This window comes from Lasiodiplodia theobromae (genome assembly GCF_012971845.1).
Source record: "Lasiodiplodia theobromae strain AM2As chromosome Unknown scaffold_22, whole genome shotgun sequence".
Classification (NCBI taxonomy): domain Eukaryota; kingdom Fungi; phylum Ascomycota; class Dothideomycetes; order Botryosphaeriales; family Botryosphaeriaceae; genus Lasiodiplodia; species Lasiodiplodia theobromae.
In genome coordinates, this window is record NW_023336428.1 from 235,383 (window position 1) to 251,194 (window position 15,812).

The 15,812-nt window shown below is 55.0% G+C and overlaps 3 protein-coding genes across 3 annotated transcripts; 2 read left to right on the forward strand and 1 right to left on the reverse strand.

Annotated features, from left to right (window-relative positions):
* Nucleotides 1-2,917: 2,917 nt before the first annotated feature.
* LTHEOB_7353 (Polyubiquitin binding protein) lies at nucleotides 2,918-5,423 on the reverse strand (the record flags this gene model as incomplete). Its single annotated transcript, XM_035516710.1, has 3 exons — nucleotides 2,918-4,770; nucleotides 4,853-5,306; nucleotides 5,376-5,423. 3 exons carry the CDS (start codon nucleotides 5,421-5,423, stop codon nucleotides 2,918-2,920), a joined length of 2,355 nt encoding a protein of 784 aa, XP_035371324.1.
* Nucleotides 5,424-6,619: 1,196 nt separating this feature from the next.
* Nucleotides 6,620-8,025, forward strand: LTHEOB_7354 (BTB/POZ domain containing protein; the record flags this gene model as incomplete). Its single annotated transcript, XM_035516711.1, has 4 exons — nucleotides 6,620-6,702; nucleotides 6,756-6,949; nucleotides 6,998-7,445; nucleotides 7,743-8,025. 4 exons carry the CDS (start codon nucleotides 6,620-6,622, stop codon nucleotides 8,023-8,025), a joined length of 1,008 nt encoding a protein of 335 aa, XP_035371325.1.
* Nucleotides 8,026-12,890: 4,865 nt separating this feature from the next.
* On the forward strand, nucleotides 12,891-14,795 carry LTHEOB_7355 (FAD-linked oxidase; the record flags this gene model as incomplete). Its single annotated transcript, XM_035516712.1, has 5 exons — nucleotides 12,891-13,449; nucleotides 13,509-13,738; nucleotides 13,794-13,892; nucleotides 13,948-14,118; nucleotides 14,184-14,795. 5 exons carry the CDS (start codon nucleotides 12,891-12,893, stop codon nucleotides 14,793-14,795), a joined length of 1,671 nt encoding a protein of 556 aa, XP_035371326.1.
* Nucleotides 14,796-15,812: the final 1,017 nt, after the last annotated feature.

Genomic DNA, 15,812 nt, shown 5'->3' on the forward strand with positions numbered 1-15,812 from the left:
CGCAAATCACAATTGCGACCCGGCTCTCACATCCAATTTGGCTGTCCCATTAGACCTGCTTCATGTGCCGCGCAGCGCGGATCCTTTTGCTCCTGTTCTCACGGCAGTGATCCTTTCTACGCCTTAGTTGGCAGATCTCAGTTGAGAACACGAAAAGTCATTACTCTTGCGGTCGAGACGGCACAAGATATCACACCACACGATAACGACCTTAACGACCTTTCTTAACGAAGTACACGGGAAATTTCTGGCTGGACGAATCTTCTTTGCAAGCGGATCGGAAAGAAGGAATGGGCGAGCTAAACGGCAACACTTTTCGGGAAATGCGTGCTGGCAGGTGATGTGATGGTTGTCTTTTCTTTCTTAATGACTAACTTTCTGAAGACTTTTTTGTTTTCTTCTTTCGAGCTCTTCTATAAAGTTTCTGCATCGGGCGGATAGCAGTGATAAGAGGGGCTCAAGTAAGGTTGAGATATCTTTTTGTTCTTTTTCCCCGTTTGAGGATTATGGCTTTTATACTAGTTCCAGTTCTACCATAGCCAGCAGGACAAGTCTATACAGTTCATCTTTCTCATTGAGGAAGTATTCTTGAATGCTCAGTGTGGTACCAACTACTTGTAATTGCGTTTAGTGTATTTGACGTCGTCTTTTCACTGGTTAATATTAGGGATGATCCTACCAAACTTACGAATTTGCCTGTGAGATCTCATTTGTGAAAGGAAATCAATTGAGCTGCTTGGAGATTGTTTACCAACTTTTCAGCCTGAGTCATTTCCTTTCTTTGTCCTTGTTCTTTGCCATCAGCAAAATTCCCGGGCGCCAAGGCTGGTAAGGGTGGTTTGGTAACACAGAAGTTTGGCACAATTAGCACAATCAGCACTTCCGGCACCCAGCAACTTGAGTTGCAGTCAGCACATTTGGCACCTCTACCACCGCTAATACTACCAACACCACCAGCGCTATTAGTAACAGTCTCATTAATGCCCCTTTTTACCTGTTCAAAGTATCTTTAACGCGTAGAACCCTCTCTTTATACGGAAACGCTATTGATTTTTTTTTGAATTATTCCCAGCTCCAGGATTATCTTGATCTCCCTCAACGACGACGCCACACCGATCGAGGGGGTGCAAACTGCTCGTTCGTTATCTAATTCCAGCATATTCAAGCTTCGTCGAAACGAACACTTCGCGGTTCGAATGACTCCTTAGCGTGTTGTAGTGTTATTTCTTACAGCTATAGCCTTAAATGCATACTATCTCCTACATAGGCCTCATGAAAAATGTTTCTACTTGTTGAAGTTCCACAAGAAGCAAAGAGTCTCGAAGGTATAAAGAAAGAATTTCGTAGGATGAGCTTATGGCATCCGTTAGAATTCTTCTGTGCCTGTTTGTAGTTATATCTATCATCTGATACTAGAGATTGTCCATTTAGCCACCAGCTACCGCGAAATATTAGATCAACTTCCGCGCATCTGTGGAAAGTTCATCGTACCACATCCACAATTAGAGCTAACTTCGGTAAATGTCTCTGCCAAGATTTCCGGGCGGTTGGCCCATTTCTTAAAGAATATGATTGAAGATCATTGTCGGAGCATGATGAAAGTTTACAGTAACTGTTCTTGGTATGGTTTGTGAGGTTCGTTTCACCCAAAACCCGCACAGATCAATGTAACTCGCAGATCTTTCATAAAGTGAGTTTACATTTTGAGTTCGTTCGCGATCCTCTCATGATATTCGAGTGCTGGAGTTGGCCCCTTCCTGGCCTAAAGCCCCCAATATCTATATAATTCATTTAAATCAGCTGCCCCACTGCCCCCGCCGGCTCAGTTGGAAGAGACTCCTGGCGACTTGAGAACCCCCTGGGATTCTTCGTAATCTGTCCGGTTCGAGCGCGGCTAGGCACGTATTCCCTCCTTTCCCTTTGCCTACTTTTTAAGCCTTTAAACTTCTCATGTAACAAATTCCTCACTCACTACAGAGACTTCATCTACGAAGGCGTCCGCACCATACACACACTACCTTCGTCCGTCGCCCCTTCGTCGACAAGAAGTCTTACGCTACCGGCGGTTTTGGATCGACGCACCTTGCTTGCTCTTTCCGTGAGACACAAGCCTCCTGATATTTGTGGCGCCAATTGAATTCACTCACATTAGCCCCGCGGGATATCATGGCGACGTCAAAACGTGATATGAACGCTATCACAAGCGGCGGCTTTTCCAATATGTATGGCAATCATATCCTCTTCTTCTCCCAAAATGTAAGGCTTAGCATATGCAATAAGACAGTGCGACCGGCTGTTCAGTCATACTCCACGTGCAGAGTTCCATTTGTGAATGGCAAGGGAGCCAAGGCATACACTGGCGGAACTGTGCCACCTTGCCGCCTCAATGCACGGCGATGCATGCGACGACCTCAGACGAAGTTCACCAAACGTATACACCACAAATGAATCCATGAACAGCATCTTAATCTCTCAATTCCTCTACGAATTCCCTAGAACTAGAGAGACCCAGGTATGCCTTCTAAAAGGGGCCACTCCACCCCCATAATTCCTTCTTTCCAGCCCTTGGGCCTATGCCTGCTCTCGCTGATGTCTAAGGAAACGATGTTGCAATAGTCGTAAGGGAGAGAACACTGTTCCACTGTTGATATTTATCATAGATTTGAGGGAGGGGGAAGAGTAGGGACTCTCGATGTCTTCTTTGAGTGAGGCAAAAGTGAGGAAAGGGAAAAAGAATGAGACATCCAATTCCCATCCCTATGATCGGCAGTACCTTTCCATTCCCGCCAAAAATGTAAGAAAAAGAGACTTCCCCCATTTCCAGCATCACGGAATCGTCTATTCCTGGCTATCAGTGATCGGCGAGCGGCCGGCTTTCTTCCTGGTGATATGTGCAAGTCGTTTCCAGAAGGGAGGATCATGCGGCAGTAGAAGACACGGAAGCGAGCTCATCCCGCATCTCAGTGACTACGGCCTTCACTCTCTCCTCCTGACTGATCTTCTCCGCACGTGCCAGCGCCTTCTCAAAGTCAAAGACTTCCTGAGCTGCTGCGCGGAAGTCCTCTCCGAGAGAAAGTAGTGTTCCAGCACCGACAAGCGCACGGTACAGAGCCTCAGGCTCCTCCACGGAATTGATGATGTTGGTCAAATCGTCGAGGAGCGTGAGGGCGCGGTCAGCGTTGTGGCTGGGTGATGTCAGAAGAACCGCAAAGTTGATATATAAGGTCGTTATGGCCACGATCAAGTTACGGCTGCTGAGGTGCGAGCGGATGAATGGTTGAATGAGAGGATGAAGCACCTCGAACGTGCCATCCATAATGGTCCGGCCCTCCTCAGTCTGGAACATGTTCGCAAAGACACGGACGCCAAGCATTACATTGTTGGTTGGTGAATCGGGAGCGAATACGCCAGCGTCCCGAAGTAAGTGGACGATTGTCGAATCTCCGGAACTCGTATGCGTAGCAGTAGTTGGCGATGCTGCTGCAAGAAGACGCAGGAGATCAAGACCAGGGAGCCGTTTGTCTGACGGCCATGTCGTTGCGATCTTCACAACAACATCAATTCCCGCTGTGGATGCGGTCTTCGCGGTTGATGCCTGTTGTAGCTGCCTGCAGATAGAGGAGAGGGTAGTCAGGTCGCTCGAATTAAGCGAGAGATCCTTAGAGCCCTGGTCAAGAAGTTGTTGGTTCAGCTCCTTGATCTTCTTCTCGATGATAGCTAGATTGCCTGAATCAATCTTGAGGTATTGGGTCTGCGGCAGAACCTTTGGCTTAGAGGCGGCTGGAGCACTGCTGGGCGCGGCCGAGCCTACTTCGCCTGGGCGATACCTGGACTCGGTTCCCCATGGATCGGAGCCTGGTGGTTGAGTGGCACCTGAAGACTGTCCCAAAGTGGCACCCTGGGTGTTTGTGACGATAAAGTTTGTAACCTGATCCAGGTAAGTAATAGGAAGCTTGTTATCCTCAATGAACTTCCGCGCCGTCTCGTACGGATTGTCGGATAGGTTGTACGGAAGCTTCAGCGGAGGCTTGCCGTCCTCGATATCGACATCGAAAACATAATCGTAATCTTTCCCATTGAAGGTGATCTTCTTTCCGCTACTTCCAACAGCATCAACGACCGTGCCAACGTTGACCCATTGAGAAGCTGCCGAGGACCACGTGTATGCCGAAACGTTTCCATTGGCCTCTCGTATCATCTGGACCTGGCCCTCCTTCGTGCCCGACTTGGATGTCAAGAACTCGGGGCCTGGAAGCTGCTCCTTGTTGATGTTCCCGACTTGTTGCTGTGGGATAGCAGAGCCCTTGACTGCCTCTTCAAATTCCTTGATAGTACTGGCCTCGGCCTGACGTTCCTGGGCGCGACTGAAAACACGGACGACGCGGTCGCTGGCACCGGTAGCAATGTCTCCGCTCTGCTGACATACCGCCACCGACCACACCGAGATTGCAGGGTGTGTGATGGTCTGCACGCATTCGGTGCCCTTCCATATCCTCACGGTGCGGTCCTCGGAAGAGCTGACAATCTCACCGGTCGGTAGTGTCGCAATGGCGTAAATGAAGTTCTCGTGACCGAACAGCTCAGCAACCTGCTGTCCCTCGATGGTCCATAACCGGATGACTCCGTCGTTTCCGGCGGAGGCGAACTGGGCGCCGGAGGGATGACCTTCAGGCAGCCTGCATAAAGCTCGAACTACGTCAGGGCCGCCCTGTATCGATCGGAGGAGTTTGCCCTCGGTCGTGAAGAATCGGATCTGCTTATCGGCGCAACCTGATGTCAGAGGCGGGGGTCAGTCGATAGCCGCGTTACACAAATCGCCGTTCCAACACCACCTCGTCAGGAATTTACATACCGGTGATGACGAGCTTGCGATCGTAGGCTAAGACGGCCCAGACGCTGCCCGTGTGGCCGCGTAGCACTGTTGAGGCCTCCCAGTTGCCAATCTGCCATATGCGCGCCTCGGTGTCCCAGCTGCCGCTTACGACTGTGCGACCATCCTCAGCCACGTCCAACGCGCACACGTTGCTCTGGTGGCCCAGCAGGAGAGCTTCGGCGTTGTCTTGCGGCGCGCGGGAGGGCTGGCGAACCTCAATGATGGTATCCTTGCCTCCAGCTACTATCAGGCCATCCGGGTAGCTGGACGAAGGGGGGACGTAGGCAACGGTGTTGACGAAAGCCGTGCCGTGTGAGGCAAGGGTGCAATCGTACGTAGGCGGAGAGGGGGAGACGCGCCTCCAGACCCTCACGGTGGCATCTCTGGAGGCGGACAGCACGAAGCTCGGATCCGGAAAGGCGACGCTGCGGACCTGGGGGGCGCTGGTTTAGCATTGAGAAGCATCCACTGCACTGGACTGCCACAGAGGGGAGGGGCTCACGTCGTCCTCGTGGCCCTGCAGCTGGGCGGACAGCTTGAAGTCGCCCATGGGTGCCGCGGAAGCTAGACCAATGAGATGGAGCGCTCTGGGCGGGCGGGAGAAACGGTCGAGCCCAAGGCGGAGACAGCTGCAGCGCAGGATCGGAGGCTGGACGCGGTGTCAGCTGGATGGGAAAGTTCGATCTGGCGTGTAGCTATGGACATGGCATCGTTGTGACGTTCTGACGTCGGGCTTGGCCCGTGTTCGGGCCATCACGTGTGGCAGCAGGACCCCGCCGGCCACGTCTTCCTGGGGGCGACAAGGCCCAGGGTGGCAGGAGTCGGCGGGGGCCGGCGCCGACTGCCGCTGCGCCCACCCCAACGCGCACCCCTCAGTCATGTCCACCACGCGCTCGTGCAGTTCTCACCTCTGGCCCGCACGAGCGCTTCGGCTCCGAGCAGAGCAAGATCTGGGCCCTAGGCGGCTGTGCGGGCTCCCGCCGCAGTCTTGACCGGGATGCTTTCGCGCAAGGCTGGCCGTTACCAAGACCGGCGCCTGTGTAGTGGCGGGCAGGTTTCCAGCCGCAGGGCGGTACGCGCGGAGACGCTGCACAGGCGCGGAGGTATCCAGGTGGTGGCTTGCGCCAGCGACTGGGCCGGAGCCAGCCCTGCGGCACCTGACAGACGCCTGGCCCACAGGCGAAGGTAGGTGCCGTTCTGTTCCCGCCATCACACAGCATACGGGTGATGGTCGCGTTACAGGCTTACTGCCTGCATCGCCTGACCGCGCAACCCCAAGCTCGGCCTATGTCACGCCGACTAATTCATTGCGCAAGCTGCCAGAGCTTAGAGTGTGTTTGCAAATAAGAAGCGCGAAGCTCTGCTGCGCCGGCCTGTTGGTTCACCGGCTGCATCATCATCACAAAGTCCAAGCTATATAGTCTACTCAGCTCCTCTCCAGCTCCAGCTCCACCACCACCTCCTGTATTCCGCGTCGCCAAGAGTGCCACTGCGCCGTTATTCGATCTCCAGTGTTTTTGCCTGATTGAACCGCTCAAGCCACCCTTCGCCCTTTGGCACACAGACGGTGCCACTTAGCCTCCTCCAGCTCCCTGCGGCCCTGTCGATCCTACCGCCCCATCTGGAACTACAGCTGTTGCCCACATGGTCGGCATAGATATAACACGGGCGCCCGCGCAGGCCCATCTCTACAACCTGCACATCCCCCGGGACTTTCCAACACACTCCTACTACCATTCTTCCCCAATGCCGTACATCCAGCCTCCAGCGCTCAAGCTAGACACCAAGATGGACGCGCCGAACGCAGAGCTCCTCAGCGCATTTGCCTCGTATGCTGCCCTCTCCCAATTGTTTCTGGACGCGAGCACTAACGCGGCTGCAGACTCCTCTCCTCGGGCAAATACTCCGACCTCACGGTGCAGTGCGGCGAGAGAAGCTGGGCGGTGCACAAGGCCGTCATCTGCTCGCGGTCAGGCTTCTTCGACGGCGCGTGCAGCCACCCGTTCAAGGAGTCGGCCACAGGGGTCATCGACCTTAGCGAGGACGACGCCGAGGCCGTTGAGCACATGATCAACTGTATGCATTGCCCCCAGGAACCAAGGGCGCAGCTAACGGCGACGCTAGATTTCTACCATCTGGACTACCTGTCCAAGTCGCCCAGGTCGCCCAGGTCGCGGCGAACAACGCAGCCCTCGTCTCCGGCGGCGTGCGTGCGGGCCCAGGTCAGCGCCAGAGCGGCGGTGCGAGGACCGGGGAAGCTGGACCTGGCCCTGGTCGACGATCCGCTGCTAGCGCAGGCGCACGCGCAATCCGTGCCCAGCGCGATCAGCGCGACCGAGATCCCGTCGAACGCTCCCGCGTCACCGCTCACCCCGCCCCACTCAAATGACCGCATCGACTACTTTTCCTCCATCGACGCGAAGCTGCCCCTGTCGCCCGTCGATGCCCAGGGTCCCGACGACGATCACTTCGACTACGCCTCGTACGAGAGTGAGAGCGAAGATGAGGCCAGCACAGACGATGCGCCCTCGCACCTAGTCACCCACGCCAAAGTCTACGCAATCGCTGAAAAGTAAGCTCATTCTCTGTCCTTGTGATAAACCGTCGCCCCTTGCCCAATTGCGTTCCCTCAGGCCCTGCGTCTGACAGCACGCATTCCGGCGTCATGAAACGCTCACCCCCGCCATTCGCTGCTAGCTGCAGTCATCTTTTTTACCCTACTCGGAAACTCCCAAACCCACAGTCAATCACATCGCCCTCCAACATTCCTTTAAACTTTCGAGCCAACGAGCGCCCTGCAACCCACAAAAAAGAAACGCCCTTGTTTGCTTCTGACGTTCCATGGCTAACTTGAGACCCCCGCCTGTAGATACGGCATAACCGGCCTTAAATCCCTCGCCCGCCGCAAGTACGCAAGCCAGCTGTTCGACGACAACCATTGGTCCTTGCGGACCGCCGACTTCGCCGAGTCGATCATCGAGGCCTACGAGAGCACGGTCGACACGGACCGTGGCCTCCGCGACCTCGTCATCCAAGCCTTCCGTGAGCACCCCGAGCTTGCCCGCAGCAGGGATATCGAGCTCGTCGTGCGCGACACCCCCGGCGCCGCCTGGGAGCTGTTCAGGCTCGGCTGGGGCCTGCCAATCTGTTAGACCTTTCGTCTGCCGTTCCGTTTCCCCCCGACGCGCCGCCCCCCCACCATTCATCGTCATCGATCATCATTTTTTTTGTTGAGGGGCGGCCCGGCGGCCAAGGAATCTGCAGATGCTCGAACACGGCAGCGAACTGCAAAAACCGTCCTGCATGCCCTCGGATGCGTGGAAGCGGGAAGCTCCCGGCATATGCAACATGCAGGGCGAGACAACGCAGGTGGTGGTGGTGGTGGCGAGGCGCAAGTGTGTGCTGTGCACACGTCGCTTGCGCGGTCACTTCCACAGGCGTTGATGGATTGTCATTTTGTGCGAGGCGACACAGCGGTGCCGCGGCGTTTTATGTTTCTTCTCTCTTCTTTGCAGCAGAAGTGGCGCTTTCTCAAACAGCCAGATGCTCGTTACGACTTGTAGAGACAGCGAGAGATTGTGTGTTATTATTCATTTTTTTCGTCGTGGAGAAGAAGGGGAAAAAAGGGGGAGAACGGCGTTCGACGCAAAAGACTTTGCGAACGGTGGGCGGCTTTTGGTGAGCCTTTGATTAGCACTGTACAATACCAAATGCGAGAATATCACTATGATTCACTATCTGTCACCAATGCTCCGCTTTTGCTTTCGGTATATCCCCCTTTTGGTGGCCTGAGTATCGTCTCGACGTGTTCAGCTCCGCTCAGCCTCACCATTTCGTTCGCTGTCGATCCTGAGTCGGTGTTGATCGTCTAGGTACGCTGCACTGCCCCTCGTGTCGGCCACGAACCACGACAGCAGTGGTGACGCATTCTCGCCCGTGGCACGCTTATCAACGCCAGGACCCATTGGCGTCGCACAAATCGCCAGACGCCAATCGTCCAGCCCCACAGCATGCTGCACCCCTTAACCCCGCAGGCGCGGTACAGCTGCAGGGCAAGGCGGTCTTGGGGGCTGGCGCGAAAACCAAAATTCGAGGAGCACAAAACAAAAAAGAGTAGAGCGCGCGACGCGTCGACAAGGGGCGCAAGTCATGCATTATTGACAGGAACACCCCCGCAGACATCTAACACGCATCGTTCGATCAAAAAGAAAATACGAGGAAGAAGCGGTGGGGTTTGTGTGTATGAGTTATGTGGCTTGGTCGCACTACATTGGCTACACCCGGAAAATCGCGAAAAGGGGATCGTGATCGCGAAGAAACCATAGGCGATGGTGAACGGCAGGAAAGAAGATCAATAGTGGCGAAGGGAGAGCTGGACGTGGGAGGGATCGGGACGGGATCTCCCACATTCTAGTCCTACGTGATACGAGAAGAAAGGGGAGGGGGAATTGCGGGATGGATCAAGAGGCTTAGGGACTGGAGAAGGAAAGAGGCTTTGACCGTCTCTCTTACACGTGAGATCCATATTCGCTATAGAGTTCTAGGCTGAGTCTTTGCCCCCCACGGTCTGGAGCAGAGCAGCTGAAAGGGTATTCCGCAGGTGTCATTGGATAGGCTGAGGTGCCGGGATTTCCTGTTTTTGTTTTTCGGGGCTGCCGACCACATGTGATTCGACCATTGGAACTTTATGGCTGTCAATTATTACCAGAGATTGGATATAGGCAATAGCAAGAGCCAACGCCAGATAATAGTAGTGGTGGCTTTTTCGTTTCTTTTTCTCCCACGCCGGGGCCCAGCAGGAGCTGATGAGAGCAATTGTGTTCGGCAGTTGAATGGCGGGTGGGGCCGCCAAGGCGAGTAGCGGTTGCCAGCTGCAGCTGAACAGGGGAATTTCTCCCCCTTCCCGGGATTTTTCGCTTCGCTCTGTTTTCGTCAGGTTTGGTAGAAGGCGTTCACGATTCGCCTGTGGGGCCAGGAGCAAGGGGGCAAGTAGGTTTTGGGAACTGGAACGCCGTCGATTTGGCTTCGGTCTGACGGAGCCTACACCGGCTGACAGCGATGACTACGAACCGCGCGCTCAAGCGTGCGGGCAAAATCGAGAAAAAGGAAAAGTCACAAAAAGTTTGGTAGTAGTGGCGTTTTTTTTTTTTTTTTGACAGAGGGATCGGTGAAGAAAGCGTGGTGCGGGTTTGGCAGCGCCCACGCGATTCATGGTTGGTCTCCGCCTTGTTTTTTTGGTTTACTCGCCGTTTCGTCTCCGATAAAGCACGTTCTGAGTCGAAGCCTGTTAGAATCAGCGGGGCGGGAGCGAAAGCGTGAATGGTGAACAGCAGGGTGTGCCTTGAGTAAGAGCGGGACGGGGAAGGGGAAAGGACGAACGACATGACGGCGCGGAGAGCAAAAGATGGGACCGATGGGAACGGCTGCCAAGCTAGAAGGGGGTTAGAAGTGGGTTGGCCAACTGCCAGGCCGCGGGAAGGGTTCCGGCGAGCTAACCGACGGGGCGGGCGGCGGCAGTGGGACACGCAAGTCGCAAAGTTTGGCTCTCTAGGGGGACACAGGGAAACTTAGTGAGTTTGGGACTAGAAGCACGCCCTCACCGGTCATTTTCGCCAGAGGCATGGGGGATTTTCACAGCAGCTTCCTACTTGGCTTGCCTGAGCAGCACGACGACCGCGTGGACGTCAAGGCGCCACTGGCAGGAGCAGGAGCAGCTGTCGGTCATCACGAGCTGCCTTAGCTTCCTTTGAGGCTAAAACCTTGTGCAAAACCATATCTCTCGTGCTGATGATCAAGCCTCCTACGTACCAACCCCCTCTTTGCTCTGCGATCGAGAGGTGGGCAAATCCCTCCGTCTTACTGACTGCCCCTCTTTACCCCGCCAAAGAGTCGCTGCGCAACGTCGCGCTGCCCTAATCGCCAGGGCCCAGCGAAGCGCCCACGCTAGCACGCGCATTCACATCTCATGCTCGCCCACGATGTTGCAAACGGCGGGCCACCAGCCGCGCGTAGCACAGCTGGCCTTTTCCCTGTTTTGCTTTCCAGTGCAGCGCGCCTAACCATGTGCGCTGGCCCGCCGAGGCGGCGCGCCGAGATAGACTTCTGGTCGTCTACACGGAGCTCTGACGTGGAGTACTGTCGCAGAGCACGGCGCGGCGCGTGCGTGGGCCCCGGGAGGGAGCGCACAGTCCGAATTTGCCGACCAGATTTGCAGGATCTCCGAACGGGCCGTCCGGCGAGTCGGGCGGCTGCTGGCCCCGCCGTCGGTGAGTCGGCGGGCGGCTAAAAGGCTCGCAGCGCGCTTGGCACGTCGTCGTCGTCGCGACGCGCAAGTGTGAGAGTAAGACTAGTAATGTTGGATTCTTGGGTGTGCTGTGACGAGACGCTGGGACGCCATTGGGAGCAGATGGGCGATTATGCCAGACGCGCCCAAAGAGGCAATGATGTGGTGGTTTGAGAGGTTGCGACGGGGAGTTCGGCCGGGGCGCCCTTGACACCAGGCTCGCACCAGGCCTCGGCCGAGGTTTGGGGGCGGGCGCCCTGCTGCCGGGTCGTCATGCGGCCCAACGCTGGCTCTGATATGGCGGAAGAACTCAAGGGGCAGAAGTGAGGAGTGATGGGACGGCGATGCGCCCGTGGTGTGATGCGCTTGGCCGCAGTTAGTGGTCACGATCATCTGGGGTGAGCCAGCTGTCGGCGCGCATGGTTTGCGCATGGCTGCGGCGGTGCAGCAAAGTGCCCTGAGAAATGTGGTGGCCACCCTCTCTTAGCGCCCTTTCCGGCCTGGGCACCTTCGCACGACGCTCAAGCATCACCTCCCGTCAGCACTTTCATTCTGCGCTACCCGCCTCGCTTGATCTTGCATTACCCAAGAAGTGTCCGCACGCTTTTGACCACCTCTGCGCCTGGATGCTACAACCACAGGTCTCAGTACTGCTGCAAACGGCGAATACAGCTTACCCGGGTTTGCCTGAGTCTAGAATCCTACAGTATCTGGCGGTTGGCTTGCTTCTCGGGCCCACGATAACAGAGCCTGGTCTAGACATGACCCCTCAGCTCGTCGCTGTGTTTCACGACCAAGGCGTTTGGCACGCTTCGCAGCAGCACCCCGGCTTTTCCGAGTCAGGAAATATGTCCGGTGTGGGGTTTAGCATTTTGTGAACTTTATGTGCCTCTTACTTTCAGCCCCGGTCACTTCCATCTACGAATCCATGGACTAAAGAGTTGATTTCCTCGGTGAGAAGCAGCTGCTCCATTTACAATATTCTCAAATCTCAACATCGCCTTCAGCGACGTACTCGCTGTCCCCCAGCCTCTGGCGGGCTGCCTTTCCCGTCTCATCACTCACAAGTCAAGGCACATCACTACGCAAGCACCAAACGAACTGTACCCTCCCAACTCATCAATGCCCTCTGGTCAATGCAAGCCGTTGCGTTGATTTCTGGGTACCGTTGACCACTGAGAGCGGATATTCTGTTTCTTTCCGGAACTCCGGCATCGACAGGACAACTTCCTTTGCCCTATGCAGAAGAATTCTGCTTCAGGACCCAATTGAAGATGAAGAGCCCCGCTTTCGAGGATGGAATAGAGTGCGTCTGGTGCAGAAACTCAGCACAGACGTCACGGGATAGATTACCCCAGGTGGTCCCACATTCAGCCCCACGGCGCTTAGGCAACAGTGACATCCCTAGTTCCCGCTTTTGCAACTGCCATCTCACTGCCGAACCTTATTGTAGCAAATCGTCCGGCTGATGCTGAATCTACCAATCGGAGGGGAACTGCGGCCACGCGGCAGTTGATGTAAGTGCCGTTCCTGTTAATTACTACAGGGATCCTTAGCCCTTTTGTGGGGGAAGGTGGGGAAACGGTACGTCTCAAGTGCCTGAATGCCCCGCATTGAAAGATACGTACAAAAATACGTGTGTATTGAGCAATACGTGCGATGGAACCTCAAAAGACATTGTTTTGTGGCTGTAGCGAGCTCTATCTCTTGCGCAACTTGCTTCATTGATTCGCCATGGCTTTTACGCGCCCTCTTTCTCTGCCTCCAGGAGTCACTGAGCAGTCTTTCCGCAATTTCATCGAAAGGATCGCCAGGACGGTTCCGGATGTCACGATAGTAGAGTCAAAGGACCAATTTCCGGATGGCGGATACCTCGAGCAACCCTCGAGCCATGATCCGTTCTACGTACAAGAAAAGGACCACTTCATTGCTTCAGCGTTCGTCTGCCCGAGATCCGTAGACGAAGTGCAGGACGTCGTGCGCGCAGCGGGAGACTTTGGGATTCCCCTATGGCCAATATCTCTTGGGAGAAACCTAGGCTACGGAGGTGCTGCTCCGCGTGTCAGAGGCAGCATCGTGCTCAATCTTGGGAAGCACATGAATAAGATCTTGGAAGTCAACGTCGAAGGGGCATACGCTCTCGTGGAGCCGGGCGTCACTTTTGAAGCTCTGCATAACTACTTAGTCGAGCACAATTTGAGAGACAAATTGTGGGTCGATGTGCCAGATCTGGGCGGTGGATCTGTTTTGGGCAATACTCTTGAAAGAGGAGTGGGTTACACCCCGTACGGAGGTACTTGGCTCCGTAGTCCTGTTAGGCATTACTACAGTTGCACTGACTGTCTCTTGCAGACCATTTCATGATGCACAGTGGCTTGGAAATCGTTCTAGCCAATGGCGAATTGCTCCGTACAGGCATGGGCGCACTTCCTGCGCCGAAGTCAGAGACGGCAAACGCCACCAAGTTACACGAAGAGCCAGGGAACAAATGTTGGCAGCTGTTTCCATACGGATTTGGTCCGTACAATGATGGGCTGTTCTCACAAAGTAATCTGGGCATCGTGACCAAACTTGGGTTAGGAGTATGTAACTTGTCATCACCTCTTCTGAAACCGAGTGTTAACCGCTCACTTCAAGCTCATGCCTGCTCCCGGAGGGTATCAGTCATATCTCATCACCATTCCAGGCGACGAGGATCTGCACAAGGCCGTGGAGATTATCCGACCCCTTCGCCTGGTAAGTATAGAAATGGAATATCCTGATGGAAACCACCATATCCTGACCATACCAGAACAACGTGATCCAAAACGTTCCAACTTTGCGATATGTCCTCCTCGACGCTGGCATGATGGGCCACAAATCCGACTACACGTCCTCAAAGGAGCCCATTGACGATGCCACCACGGACGCCATCGGCAAGAAACTCAACCTCGGTCGCTGGAACTTCTACGGCGCCTTATACGTAAGCAGCCATCCAGCCCTCCGAAGCATCCCACGCCACTGACAAAGAGACCGAAACCACCACAGGGGCCCGAAGAAATCCGCAGCGCAATGTGGAAGCTCATCAAGACGGCCTTCTCGGCCATCGCGGGCGCGCAGTTCTTCTTCCCGGAGGACGTGGCGGACCCGCGGGCGGTGCTGCACAACCGGGCCAACGTGCTGCAGGGGATCCCGAGCTACGAGGAGCTGCGGTGGGTCGACTGGGTGCCCAACGGCGCGCACGTCGCCTTCTCGCCCATCAGCCGCATCTCGGGCGACGACGCGCTGCGCCAGTACCGGCTGGCCAAGCGCCGCTGCCGCGAGGCCGGCTTCGACTACATGGGTACCTTCACCGTCGGCATGCGCGAGATGCACCACATCGTCGAGGTCGTCTTCGACCGCTCCGACGCCGGCCAGCGCCGCCGCGCTGAGAAGCTGATCCGTGATTTGATCGCTGAGTGCGCGGCGCTGGGGTGGGGCGAGTATAGGACCCATCTGGCGTTTATGGATCAGATTGCGGAGACGTACGGGTGGAATGATAACGCGCAGATGCGGTTCAACGAGACGGTGAAAAATGCGTTGGATCCGAAAGGCATCTTGGCGCCGGGGAAGAGCGGGGTGTGGCCGAAGCGGTTTCTGGACCTTAAGGCGAAGCTGTGATGCTGTGAGAGGTTGTGGCTTTGCTCCTGGGGTTCTGCGTAACTGTCAGTGTTCCCCTTGCGGACGCAATAGCAAGCATCATGCAGACCTAAATCACCCGAGGTATCACTGGTAAGAAGCCTTGGCAGCTTCAGAGAATACTGGAAAAGAATTCGATTAAATGATGCATGAAAGATACTGGTATCGAAGGTTCCGTTCGATAATTAAAGTACTCAGTTCATACCGACACGCGGCTGTACATCAGCATGCAGATAAGAATCCCCGCTTGAGTCTTCCTTTCCAAAGTCCCGCTTTGGTAATGCCTTGTACAAGTCAAAGCAAACAATTTAAACCGCCCGCCTCCTCAGTCTAGTCCGAGACCTCTCAACTCCATTTAGACCTACCATATGGTTTGGAAGCGCTACAAAAATCATGGATCCCATGTCTTCGATATCACTCGCTTGCAATATTTTCCAGCTCGGCTGAGTATCCTTGGGGAGTCTTCAGCACGGTTACACAATACCTCAGGGCAGGTTTCGTCCTATATTCCAGATGAACAGGCGAGGATAAGCTTTTGGTAGGACCCTTCTCGTTTTCATGAATCAAAACTGTAACATCGACAAAGTCTGGTTCATGGAGATGGGGTGGATGGATCCCGAATATGCGACAGCCAGAGCAGTGCGTTCATATACCGAGAGTGAGCAAGCTCAGTTCAGAAAAATGTATTTCCATACCAAGGGCCACGAAGAAGGCTGTCTGGATAGATTTTCTGTTGAAGATACACCACGAGTGGAAGCGCAGGCCTGAACGACGCAAATCCACAGCCGACAGCGGCGTAGTGCCACTCAGCAGCAACGCGTTGAAGGCCGACACGGCGACGTTGCAGCACTTCCAGATCGGCGACACGAACGCTGCGCGCTTGCGCCGTCTCTACATTACCGACTTCTGGCTTTGATACTCCACGTTCAAAGACAATCTCATACTCGGTTAGTACCAGACCAGCCATAGGGAATTGGGCGTGTGGGAAGAAGTTTGCGA